The 25,575-nt window shown below is 38.7% G+C and overlaps 1 protein-coding gene across 1 annotated transcript in view; it reads right to left on the bottom strand.

Moving 5' to 3' along the window:
• Positions 1-25,575, bottom strand: part of USH2A (usherin) — a 698,253-nt gene that overhangs the window by 208,941 nt on the left and 463,737 nt on the right. The window contains exons 40-44 of the mRNA XM_072948735.1: positions 22,760-22,910; positions 21,900-22,042; positions 11,681-12,309; positions 1,856-2,190; positions 846-968 (exon numbers count right to left, since the gene is read on the bottom strand). Coding sequence (XP_072804836.1) covers positions 846-968; positions 1,856-2,190; positions 11,681-12,309; positions 21,900-22,042; positions 22,760-22,910 — 1,381 coding nt within the window. The remainder of the gene's footprint in view (positions 1-845; positions 969-1,855; positions 2,191-11,680; positions 12,310-21,899; positions 22,043-22,759; positions 22,911-25,575) is intronic.

Raw genomic sequence — 25,575 nt, 5'->3', positions numbered from 1 at the left:
GAAAACAGGGGAAAAGGCAGTGATGGGGAGACGCTGAGGGAGATTGGGAGACAAGGCCAGGTCATAAACAGAGCTCAGACTAGAGCTAGTCAGTGGTGAGTCTAGAAAAATAATCAACCTGATAGAAAAGTTATTGAAATATATGTTTGAAAAGTTTTCATAAAATAATACTTGTGGGGTTTTTTTTTCCAATTTGATTACATTGCTTGGATTCTTGAAGGTTTAGAAGTCACAAGATCCTTATTTTATAGACAACAAAGGTAAAGCCCAGAGAAGTCAAGCGACTCACCTAAGGCCACAGAGCTAGTCCTGCAACAGCAGGTGAAACCGAATCCAGCTCTCCTAACTCTCCCAGGCAGGATTCTTTTCCGACCTTGCCTATATTTGCCCATTTCTGGGTTTCTTCCAACTCTAGATTGAATTCTTTCAAGTTCTCAGCCTAATAACTAAATAATTTTCGTGGACTGAATCAATGACATAACTATTTCCTGGAAAAGCAAGCATTTTACAAGTGTCCCAAACTTCCCCAGTTTCATACACGCTCAGTATTTCCAGATTCCCCTATTACGTGTCTGGTAAGAGCTGTGACAAAGGCAACAGGTTAAGGCTCAAACATCTACAAATTCGACTTCAAAGGGCTTATTTTCAGCATGCAGTTAAGATGGCAAATATTAAACAAGCTGACTGTCGCAGTTCGATGATTAATGCCACAGATAATAACCAAACACGTTTTATTGCATAGCTGATAACTCGCTCACACAATGAAGACACTAAGGTTCTTTGAACTATTCAACATGCCCCAAACTAAATGGCAACATTTGTTTTTATAGTTTTTGTAATCTCACCTGCTAAGACCCTTATCTTCATAAAACCACTGAGTTCCTGAATAAATATTGTGCCACAGATTTAAATCTTCTGGGGGATTGGATGCAAGTGGTTGCTGGATTTTACGTCTCAGAAGCTCATATCTAAAGCAGAAGACAAGCAGAAACATCAGGATTATCACAACTAATGTTATTACCAAAATTCAGGTTGTCTCCTGGCATGAATATGTGGTGTGCATGTGTAAACACAAAGAAAATATCTTAATTTTCGGTTACAAAGTTGTTCCCAGATTCTCAATTTCTTTTTTTTTTTTTTTGTTCTGGTGCAAGTGGCATCTACGTAGCAAACGGAAATAATTAGCTTCATTCAGATTTTACTATTGTCAGTAAAATGACATTTTAGATTTCTTCTCTGTCAGATTTGCCAAAACTTTATTGCCAATTCACACAAAGGAGAAATACAAAAAGCTTATAAAGTTAATGATTTCCTAAGACTTCGACCATCAGTACTTTACAAACAATGATATTATTATCCACTCCAGAGTCTTGGCGAAGTGTCAAATTGATATAAAGCCATTTCGGGCTCACAATTCTTTTCTTTCATCTTATTCATAGGCCTGACCACATTCTTTACAAGCTTCCAGATAATAATGATGTGCTAAAGAATGATTGTGTTAGCTTTGGAATTCTGAGGTGTATCTGTGCAAATGTGCCATTTAGAACATGCATCCAGCTTGCTTAACATATAATAAAAAATATACTTTGAAAATCAAGACAGGGAGAATCAGAGAACAGTGACTGTTGTTTCAAGGGTTTTAGTTCCTCACAATATTGTGATATTTTTACCTTGATGAACTTGCATGGTTCCATGTAAGTCAAGAAACACAATATGAAACTCTATGAAACATACAAGTGAGGAATATCTATTAAGGAATTAGTTCTACGTTCGTATGTGAGAAAAAGATTCCTTCTTTCGTTCCTGGAGAGACAAGATGCTAACAAAATCCAAAGGCACAGATACTTTTTCTTACCTCAAATTGGGTCCGTTTGGCCTGGATGGTGGCTGCCAAGAAATCCCAACATATGATTCACTTAGCGGAATTGCTGACAACGGGCTAAGATCCTGGGGGAGGCTGGGATGGGTGGTCACATGGGTGGGTAAACTCTCTGTGCACCCTCCTAGATACCCATTGCCCCCTGAGCAAGCCACAATGGTGACAGAATAGTTAGTGAACGGAATCAGATGAGGAATGACTTGACTCAATGCAGAGGAAGTAACATTGGCTATTGTGACGTGAGGCTCAGGCATGCGAATCTCGTAGCTGAGTATGTCTCCATTCTGCATAAGTGGGGGCTTCCAAGTGACCTGAAATCAAAGACCAACTCAGAATCAGTGTGACAGAACAGGAGCGGAGCAACGGTAGCTCACAAGACCCAGAATTCTGCTCTCTCTTGTTTTCAGTGAAGTTCCTTCCTAAATACCTACTGTCAACTTAGCCCTTTGCACTAGACAGTAATGAAGGGGTTCGGCTCAATTAGCAGTGCACCAGGAACTAAATGAAATCCTGTTTCCTGGGCCTGGCTTTCAGTGTGGATACTTTCTCAGACTGTCAAACTCTTACCCAGCTTAGTGATTCATCTCCACTGTGGGTGTCCTGAAGGACACAGAGCACACACATGGAGGAAATTCACACATCCACATGCACCAATGGGGCAGCAGCAGGATTTGATAGTTTTCTTGTTTATAACTCAATTAAATGAAGCATCAGAACTCCTTGCTTTGCGTTATTAGTGTGTACTCTAAATATGTCACTACTCTTTTTTTGGATGGTGGTGAGGGCACATAGGACATTATTTGCATTTTTTGAGAACGCACAGTTGTGTTCCTGACTCTCACTAGTGCATAATACAGCAGGTAAAGCGATAACAACACATCCTATTCTCAAAGGTAAGAGATGTGTGGGAAGCTTTAAAACGGCAACCAAAGGATGATCCTGTTTAAGTCACAGACATGAACATCAGAAGAAAGAAACAACAAAATTTTGTAATAATGTTTAACATTCCTTTTCCTTTCTGGTTAAATATTGTAAGGGCATGGTGCTAACCCACTCATGCTCTTGTGGGGAAAAAGGACCCAAGAAAAATGTGCACAGGCCATTAAAAAAATCACTTATTTATATGCTCTCCTGGCTTGTCTCTTTTATGGTTGCCTTGCAATGTTCCTTAAATTTTTTTTATGTATTTCATCTCCCAGATAGACTGCAAGCTTCCTGACAGGAGGGCCTTAAAGTGTATGCCCATTAAATGCCACTTACCCAGAGATGGATGGGAGTTCAGTAAGTAATGGCAGTCATGGACAACTGGATTAAATTTTTCCTTAGCATACAATTATTTTGAAACTGATTTTTCCACCAAGTGATATATTAATATCTATAGTGGTAATTCTATACAAAATCAAAGTCCGAAAGGAATAATAGAAAGATTAGAATGGAAAAGGGTGGACCAAAATTTTCTATCTTCAATCAAAGAGAAAAAATGTCTTCCAGAAGGAATCTGACCTGAGATTCTGGTTCTTACTAACACTTGGTGGCAAAATGGGCTCCTCCCACATGTCAGTTGGGCAGCTACTTAATGATTACTGTCCTAATGTGTAGTTAACAAGGACCTGACATCTACTTAAATTTTACTACATGGCTTGAAATCCTGACTAATTTTTAAAACTTCTAGAAGAACTCCACACTGTGCTGGTGAAGAGAAGTTTTAGACGCGTTGTTCCTTATGAACATAGAGGATTTTCCTGGACGTAGGAAAGACCAAAGAAGCCTAACGCGAGCACAGTTGGTAGAGTGGATTTGGGATTCTCCTTGTTTCTGAGGTGCAGTGCTCTTTGTGGACTCGAAAAATGAGTCAAGATCAAACTTAGGGGGCTTCTTGGTACTTGTAAATGAAAAATGGAAGGGTCATCCCAGCTCAGTTCTACCTGACTCACACGTGAATACCACTTGTCTCTGGAACCAGAATACTCTGAGAGCTAAGGTCAAGGCCTGACAGCACTTGAAAGAATTCAAACTCAGGAGGTAGTCTGCGTCAGCAGTTGAGCTGAGAGTGAACTGATTTGGAACTCAGTTACTGAGGCTAAGAAGAGCATTCATAAGATAAAACTTGAATAAGATACCTATGCAGTTGAGATGAAGAGATTTGATGTAATGACTCTGGAGACAGCCATTTGAAGATCTAAAAAAAAAAAAACAAAATCCCTATTTTCTCCACTGTAAATGTTTACATCCAGAAATTAGCTATTTTTTCTCACTTAGAAAGTTACAGGCTTAGGAAGATCTATCTTTTTGACAGTGTTGAGTTGGAAGACACGAATCTGCTTCTACAGAAAATTTGTAGAAGGACTTTTATAACAAGATGAAGAAAGCCATTGTCATTATAGTCAGTTGGCTAACAGAAGCGGCATCTAATGTGATCACCCTCCTGAAAATATCCTGGAGCTATTATCAAAAATAAATGTGCCCAAGCTTTTTAAGAAGCCAGCTAGCTAAATACTGGATTATAATTTTTCCATGCTTAAGACTACATTTACTATAGTGTGGCCAAAATATATGTGATTAAAACTCTTCTAGTCAGTTTAATTTCCCGTGGTTTTTTATATATCTATTGTTCATAGGAAGGATTATAAATTATTGTTGCAGCCCCAGAAACTCAGACCAAAGGGCATGTCTCTGACCTATTAGGCAAGAGGTGTGTTCTCTAAAACAATACTTTTATACTGTAATCTTTTAAACAGAACTGTAGTTTCTGGCTGGGAATAAAATGTTTATTTCAGAGATGCTTTGCCTACCATAGTGATTTATTTGGGTGGTTCTTAACTGCTTAGATTTCCATTTTTCTGTTTAGTTATAAATTTGCAGAAAATAGGACAGATGGGTAGCTGTTTAAGAAGCCACTGCTTTTCTCAACCCACTCAAATCCCAGAAGGGTGGCCCTAAATAATCAGGGCACCAGCAAAGATTCCTGCTGTAAGCAAAAATTTATGAATGCAGGTTAATTGATTGGCTTCAGGCCTGAAAAAAGTGATACCCATAAACATTGTAACTTACTTCTAATTTCTTGAACTCCATCAAACCCTACTGAAGAACTCTATGAATAAGAGTATTTATTAAGATTGATATAATGGGTTGAGAATGGACCAAGAATAAGTGGCCCTGATATTTGATCCAGGTTATTCAACCAGAGCTGTGAGACTTTCAGCAAAATACTTAACATCTCTGGGCCTCAGTTTCCTTGTACCTAATGTGAAGAGACAATCCTTGCTCTCATATCTAGATATAAGAGTTTATCCTTCTAAGATTGCTTAATTAATACAAAATATGGATGACCACAAGGCAAGAGAATGTGAAAATCTTTGACTCCATTTGTAAGTCCTCTCAACAACTGACTCCCTGGCAAAAATTCTCATACAGAATAAAGTGCACAATAAACATTTGTTGAAATACAATTAAGGTTCTCCTTCAAAATCTCTTCCTTTCCTTTAAAACCTGTTAATATTAATATATGGAAAGAACCTAAATGTCCATCAACATTTGGATGAATGGATGAAGAAGATGTGGTATAATTATACAGTGGAGTACTACTCAGCCATAAAGAAGAATAAAATAACATCATTTGCGGCAACATGGATGGAACTGGAGGTCATCATTCTAAGTGAAGTAAGCCAGAAAGAAAAAGAAAAATACCATATGGTATCACCTATACGTGGAATCTAGAAAAAAAAGAGACACAAATGAACTTATATACAAAACAGAAACAGACTCAAAGACATAGAGAACAAACTTATAGTTACCAGGGGGAATGAAGGTGGGATGGGATAAATTGGGAATTCAAGATTTGCACCTACTAATTACTATATATAAAGTGGATAAACAACAAGTTTCTACTGTATAGCACTGGGAACTATATTCAATATACTGTAGTAACCTATAGTGAAAAAGAATATGAAAATGAATGTATGTATGTATATGTATAACTGAAACACTACGCTGTACACCAGAAATTGACACACTATTGTAAACTGACTATACTTCAATAAAAAATGCAAATTAAAAAAATTGTTAATATTAATTTTTAAACTTCTGATATTCAATATGCATTTTGTATTCAGAGGAAAAAACAAAGATAAATAAAGGAAATTAAATTATGACCCTTCTCTTTGACCTCCTCCCATCCCTCCCAACTCCCACCCTTCTTAGGGTAAAAAGGTGATATCTTAGAATCTATTTTTCCATTCTTTCTCACATAAACACAGTAAATATATTCACACATAGCTAAGCTTTCTTTCTCTAATTTTTTAACAAAATGATTATATTTTATACCCATCCATTATTACGCTGCAACTTGCTTTTCACACTTAACAATAGACCATGGACACAATCTATCATTTTTGCTGTTGCATAATATTCCATTCATGGTTGAAAACCAATTATTCAGTTATTGCCCTATTGACATTACTTTAGTGTAAAAACAGCATTTGGAAATGCAAGTATGCATTCCATTGCACTTAGTTTTTATTATATAGATTACCAAGTATTGCTATACCAAAATATATGTTTAATTTTAACCATTAGTGATGAATTACTTCCCAAAAAGGTTGAAGCCACTTTATCACAAACAATGAAAGAAAGTGTCCAATAGCTGGGTCCTCAAAAATTTCTTGAAATTACTACTCTTCTTAGTGATCAGATTTGTGGTTACCAGAAGCAGGAGTGGGTGGGGGACACCATTCATGAAGGGGGTCAAAAGGTATAAACTTCCAGCTATACGATTAATAAGTACTTGGGATGTAATGTGCAATTTGACTAAAATAATTAACCCTGCTGTACATTATATATGAAAGTTTTTAAGAGAGTAAATCCTAAGAGTTCTATCACAAGAAAAAAAATTTTTTTCTTTTATTTTGTATCTATATGAGATGATGGATGTTCATTAAACTTTCTGTGGTCATCATTTCATGACGTATATAAGTCAAATTATTATGCTGTACACCTGAAACTCATACAGTGCTGTGTGTCAATTATGTCTCAATAAAACTAGAAGAAAAAAGTAAATGACTACTCCTTTTGGTTTTGCACAAATTGCTTTATTATTTCTTTAATTTGCATTCCCCTGACTTTTTGTAAGATATAAATATTTTCAAATATTATTGGCTATTTGTATAGCCTCTTATTTAAACTATTTATCTATAATTTATACTCTGTATTCTATGGAGTTGCCTTTTATCATAAATTATTAGAAATTCTTTGTATATTATGAGGAAATTATTTTTCTATAATGTATTAAAGATGTGTTTTCCCAATAAATCTTTTGAAGGTCAACTTTTTTGTGAGAAATCTTATGTCTTACAAAAACCAAATTGTTTTCTAGCTAAATATGACTATCTTTTTTTTAAGGCTGTAGAGTTTTGTTTTTCTCTAGAAAGAGCTCCTTAATGACTAAATCATATAAAATTCCTTTCTTCCTAAGCTTTCTAATTTTTAACACTAAATTTTAATTTATTAGCATTTAATTATGACAGGATAGATCTATTTTTTCACACATGGATTATCAGTTAGGCCAGTATCATATTTCAAGCAAGCCATCCTTTCTCAGCGAAATAGAATGTCACTTTACAATAGGTCAACTTCCCATGTATACTTGTATCTGTTCTCTAAACCCTTCAGTCTGTTCCAATGACTGTCTGTCTATTCTTATGCCAAAACCATATTGTTGTGATTCTGTGGCTTTACAGTAAGTGTAAATACTCAGAAAGATGCTACTTCACTATTCTTTCCTCCTTCTATAATTTTCTAGAATATTTCAATGATTTAGCCTTTTTTTTTTCAGTTTAAAATCATCTTATCTTGCTTGAAACAAAACAAAACAAGACACAAACATTATTGGCATTCTGATGTGAACAGTATTAGGTGTGTATGTTAACTCTGGAAGGACTGACTTGTTATGGAATTAAATCCTTCCATCCAGGAAGACAGCCCATTCTCCATTTGAGGCAGTGCAAAGATGAGAACAGGATGGACTCTTGGAACAATTATTGCTTGGGTGCGAACTCCAACTCTTACTCCTTTTGAAATCTTAAGTAGGTTATTTAATCTCTCAATTCTCAGTTTCCCTGCCTGTGAAATGGGAACATAATAGCAGTTATCTGATAGGGCTGTAGTAAGAATTCAATGAAAGTAACTCCTGGAACTTGATAGGAACTCAGTATTAGTCGTCCTTATTATTTTATTTCCTTGTATAAGATTTTATAATTTTTTAATGGTTTGATTTAAGCAGATATCAAAGACCAGTCTGTCTTCCAAAATAGGTGAGAATGATGATTAAGACAATTCCTTTTACTGCGGTTTAGTAAAATACCTGTCAACAGGCAACGCTAAGAGTACACGCTCTAGTAAAGCTATGTGTGGACACAGTCGGGGGGTGCAGGACGGTTCCTTGCGGTGCACACACCAAGACTGGTGGTTTTGGTGATCTGAGCCGAGAGAGGACTGTGCCACCTGAGATGCCGAGAACTGCGGGCCTCTCTGTCGTTCTGCTTCAGCTGTGACAGCTGGGGATGTGAACGGGGCCATCACAGCTCAGAGGCTCGTGCCATCCGCAAAAAGATTTTTTGCTGTGTCACGGTTATAAAACTTAGCTATGTCTACATTTTATCCTTATTAGTCCTCAACTGTACTCAAAACTTTAGTGTAACAAATTTATAAATTGACTTTTTCCTAATCTGATTTTATGTTGAATTTTTGTTAGCAATGGCTGCTGAACCTTACAAGTTTTTTTTTTTTTTGAATCAAATCCTTACATTTTTGGAATCAAACCAGATTTTTCTTAATATATCATTCTTTTAATATACTGAATTCAATTTGCTAACATTTTATTTAGAAGTTTCAGGGTCTATAGTCATAATATGAAATTAGTTTATAGTTTTAACGTTTTTGTAGAGTATTTTTTTTTACCAACTTTATACAACGAAATGAATTTTCTTAAGTGACTGAATACCAAATCAAAGTATGTGGCTTTCACTTTGTCAGAAAGCACAACCTCTTTGCCATTATATATTATTTTGTTTTCTTTATACTCAGATAAGATACTAAGAATATGAATTCAACATGCAACTTTCCCTTCTTAAAGCTCACATCTATGCCAAGTCATAGCACACCTTTTACACTTGCTGAGGTGCTACTATGGGCTGCTTTCTCGCTGGCCTGAGTATGTGAAGTTTCCCTGTTTACCCTATTACACCGCAAGTTCGGAGGGTGTGGTGGTGAAAAGACCGCCTGGGGCAAAGCAGGAAGAACTAGGGTGACGTGGCAGTGCGTTTGCTCTCTACCCACTGGCCTGGTGGCGGGTGTGCTTCACTCCCCTTACCCTGAATTGCTTTTGCCTCCAAGTCTTTTTCACTCTGGGCGTTTTATATATTTATCACGTTGCTTTGTCTAAAATGTATGTTCTGTGAAGGGAGGATTTTGTCTTGGTCTCTACTGTATCGTCCGTGCCTAAAAGAGGCACTCATGAAGACTTACAGATGCTCAATAAATGTTAGTAGAACTGAAATTATTATTATTGTTGACAATATTATTGACAATTTTCTTCACCCTAATATTTGGAATGACTACGTGATAAATGTTGAAAACATGTCTTTACCAAGTCATTAGTGACCATCCTTCTGTTGTTCCCCATATTTTACCTATTTGCAACTTTAACTTTTAAGTGTTATCTTTTTTAAACATTTTTTATTGATTTATAATCATTTTACAATGTTGTGTCAAATTCCAGTGTTCAGCACAATTTTTCAGTCATACATGGACATATACACACTCATTGTCACATTTTTTTCTCTGTGAGCTACCATAAGATCTTGTGTATATTTCCCTGTGCTATACAGTATAATCTTGTTTATCTATTCTACAATTTTGAAATCCCAGTCTATCCCTTCCCACCCTCCGCCCCTCTGGCAACCACAAGTCTGTATTTTATAAAAAGAAATCATTGTATTAGTGCCACACTGCCTCTGTTTACCAGATAAGCTATGTCACTCGAACATCTACTTTGGCAGTCTAAAGACCTTTCTGAGCCTACCTGAGCCCATAATACTGAAGCATAAATATGTTGTTTTAATATTATTTAAATATACATAATCCAATACTAGATTCAGCCGAATACTCCTGATGACTCTCTTCATTGATAACTTTTGATTTTTCTAGTTATAAATAAACTGAGAAGTAATAAAGGTGTAAATTTAAAAAAAATTATCACAAGTGTACAATGTCTCTATATTTCAAGCACCTTCTTAGAGACTTTTGGATTCCTGACCTGGTGAGCGCCTGTGAGATTCAGCTCCCAAGCCAAGCTAACCCAGACTTGACTTTAACAGGCTGACAAGCCATGAATGTTTCATTCCTACATGAGGTTACAAAAATCAAAACAGGAAGAAAAGAAAAAATAAAAAAATAAAAAGCCAGGCACCCTTTTTGAATACTTTTGATCATCACTTATAGGTGTTGAATCAAGTAGAATTGTGCATTGAGCCAACATTTTTCTGAAAATATTTGTTATCTTTCAGATCTTCCTAGTTCTTACATTTTTGTTAGAAAGAACCCAGAAAAATGTCCATTAGCCAGCTTTGCCTTTGTGAAGGGGCTGTGTTTATGTCACTTTGTATTGATTGGTGCTGCCACCGAATTTTGCAAAATTCTCTTAGGATTAAAAGGAAAAGCCATTTCAGGAATGATTAATACCTCTAAGTTAGTTTGGGGTTTTCTTTTGGTTTGTGTTTTCTTTGAATGAAGAGCAATTCTTAGGATTACCCAATTCATATGATAAACATCATACATCACCTACTTCCAATGAATTTCTTTTTAGTGTTTTATCAACAGAATTCTATACACTTGTGATATTTCTATCAAGAAGGGATGTTGCTCTGACCATTCTCATGTTGAGACTAACTAATCTAGACTTTAAAAAATAGATTTTAGTTTGTCAGTTAAATTAAATTTCCTCAGCAATTTACACTCCTCAGCATCACTTAGTGTTTGCTTTCCGTGAGGGAGGGAGAACACACAGCATAGATCCAAGGAATAATTTTAACAGATGAACTTTGCTGTTATGCAAATGTCCTTTGTTTTGTGCTCCGGTGAGCAAGCTACCGTACCAATGCTTTTGGCAGTAGTACAAGACTGAATCCATGGAAGCATGTGTGTATTTACACAAAAGAGGCTTCTAAGCTGCAAAACTCCCTCCTGTTTGGTTACACTAATTTCCCTTGAATGAAGTTTGTATGCAAGCCAAAACAATGGTAGTTACCCTTTCCTCCGGAGCTCATTCCCAGAAGGATGAAGTGAATAACTGAACAGCTTCTAGACAGCCCAGGAACAGGCTATTTTTATTTCCTGCCCTAGCATTTTGATTCTTTGATCATTCAAAAAATCATAATATTGGTAACTGGAGCTTTTGTTAAAACGCTAATCCTTTCCTCCGTAATTCCCCACCTCTTCTCATTTTCTGATCTATTTAAATCTGACGTGGTGGTTAAGCTAAGCATCCCATGGTGGCATTCAGAGCATTTCAGGTGTGTGAGGCAAATGGAAGCATCTCAACAATATAATTAAGGGGGTACAGGGAGAAATGAAAACCTGACATCGAATTTAAGATGGTTTGGGCCAAAGGCCAAAACCCAGTTTCTCCAGTGAACGCCTGAAACAACAAATGTGTACGTTTTGTCAGTAGATGGCTCTGTTCAACACAGAGTCACTCCAGGGTAGATTTCCTAGTCTGCGGAGGAGACAGAGCACTCTGTATCTTACCTTGGCTGCGTCGGGTCCTAGCACATCCACCACAGGGGGCTGCACCCCAGCGGGCCGTGAGGGTCTCGTGGTCACTTGTCCCCAAGCACTGCTGTTTGTACCTCCATTAAGAGTGCTCATCAGTACGCGGTATTCATAGTTTGTCCACGGGCTAAGAGCAGACGTCTTGTCGATGAACCTCATGGGATGGCTTCTTGGGAGAGTCACCAGGACAGTAACCTCTTCTTCCCCTTGGACTCTTCTCTCAATTGTGAAGTTCTCCACCAGGCCATTGGGATGGGTAGGGGGTTGCCAAGATAGAATCACGGATGTTGGGGTATCGGAGAACAGCTCTGGACTTGGGATACCTTCTGGTGCATCAGGGAGTGTCCACACAGCCTGGGACTCTGGTGAGAGGGAACACCCTTTGGAAGTGCAAGCTTCTACCTGAAACTTATAGGCAGTGTACGGGCGTAAGTGGGTCACTGTGCAATTAGTGACATTTCCAGAAGTTTTCAAGCAGAGATGGCCATGCTGGAAGATGTTGTAATGGGTAATGACCCCGTTGCACTTTAAAGGATGCTGCCAGGTGACCAACATCATTCTTGACTTCACATCCAGAAGAATCGGAGGGTCTATGGGTCCAGGTTCTATAAAGAAGAATAAACAAAGAAGTGATAGCTTTTGGAAACTTCCTGTATCTTTCCAAAACAAAGCTAAAATGAGTATTAACTCTCCCACAAGAGTATGAGATTGAGCTCTTGGTAAAGGCCAATAAGTATATGGAGAAGCATTGTATAGACAAAGACCATTACTGGCTTGCTCTTAAACGTGCAAGAAGTACTTGTTGAACATTATTGAATTAAATTGTCATTTTCTTTTCTAAGATGGCTTTATTAAAATCCCTCCTTTTTATGAAAGCTAAGCATTAAAAATATCGTAAGAACTTTTCAGAAATAAAGATATTAGGAGAGAAACATACAAGAGGGCAGTCGTAACCAAAGTTCTAGCTTCTGCTGCATTTTTCTGGAGCTGCAATAACAAATTCTAATCAATAACACTATCATAACAAACCTGCATATTTTATGGCCCAGTAAAACCCTTCAGCATCTCTCATTATCTATTCTATATTAGACCTGGCTCTGTTTATCATTCTAATCCATGTTTTGCAATTTATCTACTCCCTGTTAATATTATAGGTGATTTTTTACTGTGACTGTGATGGAAGCTGCCGATTTAGCTCTTTCACCTGCTGATAAATAAACAATGCACATTTCTGACCTTTAGGTTAACAGGTTTTATGCTTCCCCCACTCAGCACTCTAACTGATTCAATTATCATAAAGGTTCAGGAGGCTCCATGAATACTGAAAAAGGCCCACCATATGCCTGCCTAGGTGTTGTGGAACAGCAAATATTCTGCAGCTCTCCAGAGAAATTCCTTAATTGTAAATAATTTCACCATGCGACACACTCAAGTCACCTTGAATGCAAACCCCTCAGCCTGCGGAGGCAAAGTGTTATTTAAGCTTTACTGGGCTGCGTTAAATTCTGCAATTTGAAGGGCTGTTAAGTTTTTCAATTGAAATTTCATTTAAAATGCAGGTGCTTTTTATTATATCGAGGCTTTACTGCTCTCTGGGTACAAGCAAGAACATGGTGCAATAACACAAATCTGGCTCAATCACTGATCAGTAACAGCTGTAATTCCAGAACATTTAGCATTCTTATAAACCACGGCCCGAAATCTATAAATTGCTACAACAGATCAAGAAAATGCTATGTCCCCCTTTTCTGCCCACAGCAATTTTGACATTTATGAGAGTTTTCTGTGAACATTAGATTTTATTGAAAATCTTTAAAAAAGATATATTCGAATTTAGTAATTATTTAAAACAGTGTTGATTATGTGAGTGTGAGTATGTGTGTGTGTGTGTGTGTGTGTGTGTGTATGCACGCGCGCAACTGAGGGTTGCACCCAAGGTTTAAATTTGAAATGCAACGGCTCCTTCGCAGAGCAGGTGACTACAGGAATAGCTGGTTGGATGCCTTTCACACAACATGATCCATGTATCTGTCACCAACTGGACTGATGGTAGAATCATAATTACTTTTTGAGAGGAAAGATGTTACAGGGTAGAAACCCTGAAATCAAGCTATTTCTGACAATTTGGTAATGCATCCTATTTGAAGAGAAAAATCCTAAAAGTACAGTGATCTTGAGAGGGATCACAGTTTTCCCTTTGAGTCTGTTGTTAGCTTTCATTTTAAAGCTTCTGTAAAACCGCAGTGACGTGTCTTAGTTCTGCTCTCTGGTGTGCGCTAGTGGTAGCAATTATCGTATCAAAATAGGAATACGGAGCGTTTCTCATTTATACTTGTCATCTAGATTTGGCTGTTTCCCAAAGAAAAGCAAGCGCAAGTCTTGTAAGATATCAATGTTGTTCCGTAAAACTAAATCCTCTGAGATTGAGGTCCATAAAATCAATGGTAGAGAATCAAGGCTTTGAAGTCTAACCCTAACTCACCCTTCCCCGCTCAAAAAAGAATCGTATATGCTTAAAAAAAATCAGACTATTTTCTATTGGGGTTTTCACCAGGGACTTGCATAATTATTCCTCGTATGTGCGCTATCAAACTGTGCGCTTCTTCAGGGAAAGTAACAACGATGCAGTTTATGCTCTGCTATGATGGAGAAAAGCCTTTTATTTCTCCTGAATATGATGACAGTATTCTCGGGGAACTATCTAGGGTAATGAGATGACCTGGACTGCAAGCCCCCAAGAACACAGCCTTTCCTTAAAGATGATCTCTTATCTTGGGAAGGAAGAAATGTACAATTTCAATTGCATGATTTTTTTCCCCCTTAAAAGCCAGCATATGTTTTATTAGCTTCCTCGCTCTGAGTAGGCTCCCTGCTCTTGGTGCAGGAAGGGTCCTTAAAGTCCGTGGTTCGGAAGCTGAAAGCAGCTTAATTAGCTCCTTTGGCTAAGGAAGTGTTAAAACCTGACTCTTGGCATGCTTTCAATTTCAGGCTTTAAAATGATAAGCCGAATCATCTAATTCTATATACAAATCAACCGGCGTGCTACGGCATGGTTGAAAGGGTCGCCACAATTATGTAAAACATGAGTAATAACTATAATTGGGGTAGTTTGCTAATACAATAAAAAGCTCTGAACATGAGAAAAGTTATGCTCACAGCAGTAGCTATCACTTCCTAAAGTAAGAATTCATGGATGAAATGACATGAAAAAGATGGTTATAAAATTTTAATGGAATGATAAAAGGCAAAAGTCAGCCTCTCAGCTGAATTCTTAAAATCCCTATATATCACAATCAGCTCCTTAACTGTAAAATCAATGTGGAGTATAACGTGTTGTCAATGCAGCTGTCACTGGAGGGGAGGCTGGGAGGTGTGACAGCCACGCAGCTCAGCTGGCTCGTGATGAAAATGCAACCACACAGCCCTCTCCGTGGGTGTAACTGTTTAGAGAACTCCCCTCCTGGAGCCGGGAACAGGAGCATCCTTTCTGTTCAGATCACAGATTCATATTTCAGGCTGTTTCATTTCAGCATTAATAACAGAATGTAGTTTCATTTTGGCAAATGAAATTACCTTTTATGGGAAACGATTTTGCCCATCAGCTTCAAAAGTTAAGTCCCGGCCTAAAACAGAGTAATGAGCTTATTCACCAAGGGGTCTGCTTGTTTATTTTCATACTCGGGTGTGTATATTGGGTAGAACAGGTATGTGCGTGCGGGTGTGTGTGTGAATGAGCAGTCGAATGACTCACACCAGTAGTATGTTTATAATTTTTTTCAGTGGTTTTCATGAATCTTTTATAAATTGTTTGCTACTAGAGGTGCCCAGGATTGCTCAGTTTTCCTGGTATTTTCTCACGATTGCCTTGAAGCAATTATTTGTCATTCTCATTAAAAACTCACTTGATTTAAATACTCCTTTTTCTGTAATATTAACTCTGTAAATGAATATCCTCTAAATTTGCCAATGAATTAAAATCAAGGTGGCAAATATATGGAGGTATCATGACAGAGAACAACATATTCCATGCTAATTGTTCATGTGGCCTTTGATAGTCACACTGAACTGTTAGCAGAAGAGTAGAATGATGGATTCCATCCTGTCTTTAATCGTGAATTCTTTTATCAATTTACTGTTTACACCTCAACTACTTCCCAAAAGGATTTTTGACAGCTTATAATAAAAGGCTTATATAATAGGACAAATAAAATAAAGATAAATGTTAATCTTGGAATGAAGAGGGTATACAATTCTATCCCAAAACAAAAAACAAGAACAGGCACTACATTTTGGCACAAATATGAACTTTCAGCTTCCCGACCACTGATAAAACCAGAAAAGGGCTGTGCACCATGGCACCATCACTTAACAAAAAGACCGTCTGAAGACTAGAAGATGGTTGACTCCGAAACAATACTATTTCACAGTCTGCAAGGGGGTGAGCCAATACTGGGGAACTATTTTCTCTATTTCTCCTGAGACCGGGACAGTAGAGGAAGGTGAGTAAGAATGCTTTGACTTCCAGAATTGGGGCATATTGTGCAGTGAATTGCTATGGATTCTTCCCTGAAAGTGTGGGGCAGAAAATCACATGTGTTAATGTGAGAATTCATGAAGGCAGAAAAAAGTCCTAAAAGAGCCGGGGATTCCAAGTTTGGAAGAGCAGTGGGTTTTAAGTGCCCCACGCAATTCAAGAGCTCAAGAGGGAGACTGAGGCCAAGTGGAGAAAACTGTCCATTCATCAAGCCCTATCCTTTCAAAGGATTTTCTGTGGGTCACTTTTAGCTTTGGATCTTGGGATATAAAAATGAGAATATAAAGATAATAATAAATATTTGTTTTCATAACTTCTGGAAATGCAAGAATTTGGAGGGTGGAATCCATGCAATGTAAGAAAACAAAGTAAGTAGTGACCTGCAAACAGAGCCACTTTGCTCTGAAAATCAGCAGATTAAATGATTTACTTTGCATCATGGATCTTCTGTTGGGGGTAAAACAGAGACCCACATCACTGTGTGAGAAGATACACATGTCAGTATTCAGAGGTGAATATTTAAAGCAATTAAGAAAACATCTTTGGAACAGAAAATCAAAACCATCAATTAGCACCACTGAACTTAAAGTTCACATTTCTTCATTAAATAAAACCTATAGATATAAGGTGTGCCATCCTCACTGAAAAAGGTTTCTGTTTCTCTTTCACATGGAACACTCTTAAAATGCAGGCTGACTTTAAATTCTAAAACACACTACTAATAGGATCTTTCCCATGCAACATTAGTTTTAAAACTTACATACTCTTAAGGGCACAGATACATTTATTAAATGATTTGGAAAATCCTGCTCTAGAAGTATCCTGATCAACTGACCAAATTTCATTTCACAGTTTTACTTCCCCTCTGTGTGACAAGGACCCTGTGTTTTACTCATTACAGGTTGTGAGAATAAGAAGAAAACACGTTTTCCTTTTGGAATTCTCTTTCTGTATATTTATCCCCTTTTATTTTGAAATAGCACATGGTTTTTAGCAGAGGACTTTCTGATTAGAACATTCATTACCCTGGTCAAGACAGCTCATGTTGAGTCATAGGGACACGAGCAGGCTGCCTGTGACCAAGGCAACAAATGAGGGTCACTTCCGGAATCTCCTTCTCTTACATTTGCCTCTCATCTTCACCCTTCTTGCCTCATACTCAGAGGCTGGAACCACGAACAGGAAGCCTTGCAAGACGTCCTCCTGGCCCCATGTGTCAGTGGACACCTATAGCAATTGCTTTTTTCGTCTTCTTCTGGACCAGTGATGAAATCTGACACTGAGGTCATCTCCAAACACAACTCATTCCCTGTTCCCTCTCCTGGTTCCCCTCCAGGAAGGCTCTCCTGACGCTCCACATGGAGGGAAAAGCTCCTGCTCCGGACCTGCTCCCGGCTCTAAATACTCTATGGTTTTACTAGATGTCTTTCTTGCTGGACAGTGGATGCTTCAAGTAAAGAAAACTGCCCTATGCATTCTTGTAACTTTCACATCTCTTTCAGTCCTTCCTACATGGCAGATACCTAGTCAAGGGGTGCTTGGTGGAGTTTTCATGGATTTGCTTACATGAAACTCTTCTTAATCAGTATTTCAACTAACAGTTTTTGGGTACCTGCTCTATATCACACCCTCCACTAGGCACCAGATATGCAAAGGTAAACAAGACTGAACCCTAGGTCCTGAGAAGTTATAATTCAGAAAGAGATATTAATGGTACATAAGTAAATACAAACCAAAATTCTAAGGTAGCAGTGAGGAGGGAAGGCTTCACAGAGGAGGTGACATTTGAGCTGGGGCTTGATGGGTGAGTACAATTTTGTCAGACAACATAGAAAGCAGAAATGTATTTTGTTAGATACAGATTTCAATTAACATTGCACTGTCCTTCCGTCTTACTGCAGAAGAACCACAGTTGCTTTGTAAATGGCTATGAGAATCTCAAAGATGAATAAAATGGGAAAAATGCTCAAAAAATGCTGATGAGAAAATTAAAGCAAGGCCCAGATACTACACTGATTCCCTCACTGCTGCATCCTTTGTTCACAGCACAACTGTAAGTGTGGAAAAACTAACAGTAAGTCCGATTTCAATGAATAAATACAGTGTCTTAGTAGTACTTAAAAGCTCACTGTGTGGGTAATTAGACACATCTTTCTAAATTCAGCATACTCCAGTCATAACGTATGAACAGTCTGTTAGAAAATGATGAAACATGAAAAAACTGTCTGAGTAAATCTACAGAATAAACTTCAAAGTCCACAAATTTTGTATAATAATGCCTCTTTGATTAGTGGCTAAAATATAAATGTGGATTTCTAACTACAAATTTAGTGAATGATTCAATTTTTAGTCTTTTAAAAATATATGACAACTAAATGATCAGTTCTAGAAGCAATTTGATTTTTTGGTTTTGTTTTGCTTTGGTTTGGAGGTAGAGAAGTGATTTTTAGAAAAGAACTCATTTTCATAAGGTTTCTCAAATGGCTTGTGTATACAACATATGTTTGTTGTTAAAAAATGAAATAAAGAGATACTCCATATTTCAATTTTGTTAGCTGAAAAACAGATTATCTGACTTCCATTGGTCTAGGGAATCCACATTTTTAAAGAAAAGTGGGTTATCTCATATTTTACATAGGGCAGGATTTTAATAAGGCAAAAGAGCATCGCCCATTTAAGCTAAAGTTGGAAGAAAGTATCCCTTCCAGCCAGCTACCATTTCTACATACATACACTGCCTGGAAAAGAACTGTAAACACATTGAGAGAGAGGGAATAATAATATACTCCAGAGTGATAATTATTTCTAATGAAAAGATAGCAAAAATTTCAATGGAGCGCTAAGTGTCTTCATGCTATCAATCACATGCTCCCCAGTCTAATACGACCTTAGTGCATTTTTACAAGCCACAGACATGCATAGGTGCTTGGATTGCCAACAGCATGTTAACAACAAAAAAATCATGTGTTGTTTGTATTTACCTGGTTGTAAACAGTCGAACACTATACTGACCAAGTTGGCTGGAACAAACATCCTTTATCAACACAAGTTTAACAGGATTTAAAATATTCATAGGAAATGGGCATTATTATTATTTGGCATCAGCACACTAGATTTTTTAAAAATGCATGGAACTGGAGATCAGTAGCACAGTGATGTAAATGATAAATTATTTGGGGAAAAAAATCTATTAAAATTCCTCATAGCCTTTTTCTCTGTCCACAAGAACTTCTCTTTACACCCAAGCATTTGTTTCTTGGGCCAGAGTTCATTTCCTGCCTAAGTGTCTCCAGCCGTGTCACAGTCTTGATGAAAATCACGCTCTCCACTGCATCACATTAAAAATACTGCTATTGGTGACTTTTTTGGGGGGCACCCGAAAGTTTTGAGGCTTTGGCTGCTGCAGAAAGGCACCTATTGACGGTCTGAAATTTAAATGTGGGCAGGAGGTGACTTCTCTGGTTCATTTTCTAAGGTGGTATGTGGAATGTCTACTTTGGGAATTACACTTTGGTGAAGGGGAGGTGCTGGTCAGGATCAAGTATCAAGTGTGACTCTGGCACGGAGCTGTCAGCCTGGGTGGTTTTATAAGCAAAGCTTTGAAGCCTTGACAGAAAAACTGCTTGTACCCAGTGCCAATCACTCAGTCTTTGTCAACACAATTGCACATCCCTTCAGAGCTGGCATCCATCTCCAATGACACCCCAAATATATAGGACACTGTCATCAAGTCACAGGGGTGAGCAAGTGCCAGTAACTTAAATTGGAGGGGCAAACACCCAGCCTTTGGCCCTTTGCTGATGTGTCTGACTTCACAGTCTGCAGGTGAAGCAGAGGGAGGAAGATGTCAACCATTTCAGGGAAAGGATTTCCATGAAAACGATGACTGGGTGTTGTGAGTTAATCTGTATAACAAAGTGTTACTAATCCTTAATGAAGGAAGATGAAGGGTTAACACTATTCACTTCAAACCCTAGCCCTAAACATCACAAAAAAGGCAGTAGCTCTGTGCCTGAAAACTCTAACTTCACTAAGTGTGTAAGTCTTGTTTCATGGTAAGCTGAGGCCGGAGATAAGTGTGCTCAACCCTGTTCAATAAGGATCACCGCTGGGGAAATCCAAGTGTTGCCCTCTTCTCTGCGGAAACAGAAGTTGTGACTGTCAAACAAAGGAGGCAGTTTGCTCCTCTTCCACTGTGGCGTTCTACAGGCGTTCCACCTCTGCAGTGGGCTGAATCATTATTTTTAGTTAACCTTTATTGAGCGCCACCAAGCATGTTATATGTAAGAAGGAGATTAAAAATCTGTTTTCAGCTGTTTTTTTCCTTAAAAAATGCTTCTTCAAAAGTCTGTTCTGAGCGTAAGCTCTCTCGTTCATAAATCTGTATACAGTTGGTGTTCACGTTGTCAGATTCCCCAGAGTGCACGTAACGTTCTCCCTAAAAGGGGTGTAGGTGCATTAATGCTTTCTGGACCTTGGGTGTCGTTTATTGCACTGTGCTGATAATTTACTAAATGGTACCCTTGAGACAAAAGGACTGGATGTGTCCTTGTAAAGTACCTAACTTGCTCCCTGGGAGTAATTATGAATTGGGAGAAATGGATGAAGTATTATGTATTATTGCTCATAATGGCTTTTTTTAAAAAAATAAAGTAAGCATTAAGCAAGGTAGACAGTTCTGATTCAATCTCACTTGATGTCTTATTCTCACTAAAATAAGATAATTAAGGATACTGTGTACATAAAAGAACCTGTTTAATATACAGTTGATATTGTTTCAACTACCATGCCTTTTGAGATTAATATCTAGGCTTTTGAAAGTCACTTGAGTCCTCATTGAATATAGAGCCAGAATGGCAGCTGGCCAACAGAGCAACATCCTCTAAGAAGCCTCTGATGAAAAGACTTGACAAGATTAACCCTAAAAACCTCACTGTTCAAAGATACAATGTCCTCCTTCACTCTGTGCAGCTTGATTTAATTTCTGACTTTTCTAAAAACGTTGTACTTCCATACGTACACTTTTTTAGAGGCAATTTGTACAAAACTAAGTATTACAGTCATGTATTTATTTTTGACATATGTTCTAGTAAAAACATATATATGCAAACATAACTCTTCTGTGAAAAACTAGAAAATTCTCTGTATTTGTTGAATCAAACAATCGCAATCTACTCTGTACAGACGCAGGATCACTGCCGTCAGATTACACTCCTCTGTTCTGGGGGTTGTCTTTCAGGTATGAGGAAAGGACAATGGAATCCGTTTCCAGAAAAAGGTGTAATGATGCTCTAAGCATCCTGATAAAGGAAGCTTTGTATCTTATGTTCTTCTGCAGAGAACACTTATAACATTCGGTCACAAAGTATAAGAGGATACCCTTTCTCTTTCAGGACACTTAGATGTCCCCTAAAGGACTGAATGGGGCCATGTCATAATTTATAGTGAGTTACCTCTTCCTGCCTCTCGGCCTAACCCTCCAACCCTCCAAGCCCACATTTTCCTTTCTGGAGACTCTGACGACTCTGGTTCTGGTAAAGCTTACTGTCACCAAACACCAAGAAAATAGAGGAGGCTCATTTCTTTGTTCTGGAAAAACTGAAGGCTTGAAGACTTCCTAGTGGAGAGGACATTTGGCTGTGTGTTGTTCAGACCACTTACTGTCCTCGGCGGTCATGAATGGAATCCAAGAGCTATGAGCACTGCCAAATCCATTGGACGCAACCACCCGAAACTCATATTCCGTGTACGGTTGGAGATCTCTCACTTCGTAGCTTAACGATGCAGAAGGATTGGAAAATAATCTATATTTGAAAGAAACGTTAAAATTAGGCTGCTTTAGACACTTGAAGAAGTAAAAAACAAATAAAATCTTATTGTAAAGAATTTTCAGGGATACCTAAAACCAACATGACACTGTAAATCAACTATACTTCGATAAAAATAAATTTAAATTTTTTTTGAATTTTTAAAAATTTAAAAAAATTAACAAAAAGAATTTTCAGGGGATGTCAGTATACCTTTCAGTACTCCAATTTTCTGTCATCACATGATATCTCTTTTAAAATAAGTAGCCATTGGGCGAAGGGTTTGTATTATTGCATTTATATGAGATGTAGATCCTAGTAGTATTGAATAAACTTTTGTTTAGTATTGAGAATGGCTGCCCCATGGAATTTGTAGAATAAATTTCATAATTTTGTAGCCGTAGTCAGCAGGCTTTATGGGGTTCGGATGTATGCCTGCTTTTGGCAATCTAAGTGCTTATGAAAAGTTAAGGGTGAAGACATCTTATTTTGATGCTATATAAAAATAAAAATAGTTATTTCTGCAAAGCAGATAATTATCTTCCAGGATGTTGCTTTGTCAGGGGAGGGGTCCTCACTTTCAAAAGGGGGGCTTTACTTGTTGCAAAAGAGAACTGCCCTGCGACTGTTCAGCAATTTCAGACACAGTGAGTTCACGTCTACGCTGTACAACCCGGGTGACGGTCAGGAGGGCGGACGGGGTAGAATGCTCACTCTTGAAGCCCACGGCTGGAGCCGCCAGGCCTCATCTGGAGCTGGTATCTGGGAGAGCTGGGAGCGCTGTTACGAGCTGGTGTAGACCAGACAACCTGAAGACTGGTTGGAGCGGCAGATGAAAGCCTCGGAGGCAGCACGCCATCTGGAGCTGTCGAAAAACACAGATGAATTAGAGCAGAGAAAACCGTGGAGAACATATGCTGGATGGAATCGAAATGCTCCGTATACTGGAAAAACTGTTCCTCGGGATCGACAACAATGTTAAACATGGTCCATTTAATTTAACATTTTCATTCCTGAACTACTCTACTTCCTTATTGTTCATTTCAACACAATTACATTAGTACTGCCGTCCTTATGAGGCAGCCCCCAACAGCAAGACAAATGAACACGCAGCACATCCCCACCGGTACTTCTGTTTGTCTAATGGAAAACACGGAGGGGACTTAGTGAAGCACATACTGAAGTACCTTTTTAATTTAACTCTTTGCTCAACAGGCAAGCGACTGAATAGGAAAGAGATCCCGATCTGATCTTTAATTCCTTCCATCGATGTCACCCATTGTCTCCTTAATCACATCGCTACTCAGGATGCAACTGACTTTTTTTTTTTTTGAGAAAGATTTATTAATGTTGTATTTCTTTACAATAAAAATATACATAACTGGCTGAAAGTAGCACATTCCAGACTTAATTCTCACCTATAAAAATATAAAAACTAAGCTTCTTTCCTGGTGAATTTTATGCAGTTGGTTGCCGCTCCTCACAATGACACAGCCCTTGTTCAGATACACTGCAAGTTGGGGAAGAGCCCTTTTCTAGTCTGGTTGAATCTCTGGCAAATTCTTCCTGAATTCATCATACTTGCTTGGTATAACCTATCAGGGAAATCTCTTTGGATAGCTCTAGAAGGCTTAACAGAAATGAGTGAAACTAAAGCCTGTCCTATTAAAAAAAATCAGCAAGAAGGCTCCGGTTATTAAATTAATTTTTCCAACACATATAACCTGAAGGAACCTGTCATATCAGAGTGTATTCCAAAGATAGTCAGAAACTCAAAACCAAATTCAGCCCAACTCTGCGGCTTTAGGAAAATCACCAGACAACTCTGAGCTGGTTTCTTGTCTTTACAATGGGGACACTACCTTTGCCTTTTGCAGAACAGCTGTGACGATCAGAGGCACTGTAAATAAAGCACTCTGCTCGGGGGCCTGGTAATTATTAATTGTTAGCTATGGTTGTTACTATATTGGACTTACCTGAACTTCCCTTAGCATAATTTAAGTGCTATTATAATGCAATTTTTAGGAACATTTTGATTATTAGAAACTCTTTATGACCAAGGATTAGTAGAGGCCACTGGTGGAGGACGAGAAGGAATCAAAATAAGGAAAACGACTGTCAGGGTTCATTTTCAACTTTCATTTAGACATAACCTGACGTCCACTCTCCAATTCGGGAGAATCGGCCTAGGAACCACGAGGCTGCGGAATGGCCAGTGCTGAGAATGGAAGAACGAGATCCCATGTCTCATTGGCCTGTAGTAAGGGTTCCGAGTTCACCAATAACTCACAAATTCCTTTAGTAAACACCTACTGAGCCTCTCCTCTGTGCAAGGAGTGTTCTTTGTGTGAAGGGATGACAGCACTGAGCGAGACAGCCGTGGCGCCTGACCCTGTGGAACTTCCGGGAACGGAGGGAGAACGCAGCGAGCAGACAACGAAGATCCTACCAGATGGCGGTAAGCGCTCAGGTGACAAGTAAAGCAGGGGAAACGAAGAGACATGAAAAGGAGGGTGCATTTTGGTTATCACACAACTATTCCCATAGCTAGGAGAGCCACAGGAAGAGCACGTGGGATTCGGTGACCTTAAGCAGAGCCCTCAGTGACAGAAGGAAGTGGACGGGAGAATGTCTAGAGGAACAGCGATCCAGCCAGACAGGGCAGTCGGGGCAAAGGCAGCGAGGACGGGGAAGCCCTGGCTGAGCGTCAGGAACAGTCAAAAGACGTCTCTGTGGCTGAAACGGACCCAGAAGAGGAAAGTGAAGAGTGGCTGGAGAGACAGGCAGGGTCTAGACAGACAGCCCTAGGGGTCCCAGGGCTGGGCCTTAAAAGTCACAATAAGGGCTTTGGATTCCATTCTAAGTGGGGTTGGGAACCATTGCTAATAAAGGGAATGCCATGACTCTAAACTGATAAAGGCCACTCTGGGCGAAGGGAGGAGTGGAGACAGGGCTGGCGATAGGAGAGGCACCTGCTGTAGCTGCCCAGGCTAACAGAAGACAGTAGCTTAGGTCCCAGTGACAGCAGCGGAGAGAGTGGTATATTTTGCGGTTCAGCTGAGTGAGGCGTGTAAAGGCGTCAAGGATGATTCCAGTGTGCTCGGCCCCAGGTGGATGGCACCTGGAGGAACACTGAGGAGAGAAACGGGTTATGGGGAGATCAGGAGTTCCCTTTGGCGGGAGAGTATAGTGGTAGAGTGCATGCTTTGCATGCACGAAGACCTGGGTTCAATCCCCAGTGCCTCCATCAAATATAAAAATAAATAAATAAACCTAATCACCACCCCTAAAACAAACAAACAGAACAACAAAAAAGAGTTCTCTTTTGTCCATATCACATGTAAGAGGTATATTACCCAACTTTAGTGGCTACACCAAAGATGGATTACAGATATGGGTCTGGGTAGGAATGGCGGATTGATGTATATGGTATTTAATGGCTGAGGCTTGATGCAATGAACTAAATGGTGGGCGTAGATATAGTGAGTGCGGAAGAGGTCTGAGCACTGATGCCTGGATGCACTAAAATT

Source organism: Vicugna pacos, chromosome 23, assembly GCF_048564905.1.
Source record: "Vicugna pacos chromosome 23, VicPac4, whole genome shotgun sequence".
Taxonomy (NCBI): Eukaryota; Metazoa; Chordata; class Mammalia; order Artiodactyla; family Camelidae; genus Vicugna; species Vicugna pacos.
This window is presented reverse-complemented; position numbering and strand designations above follow the sequence as displayed.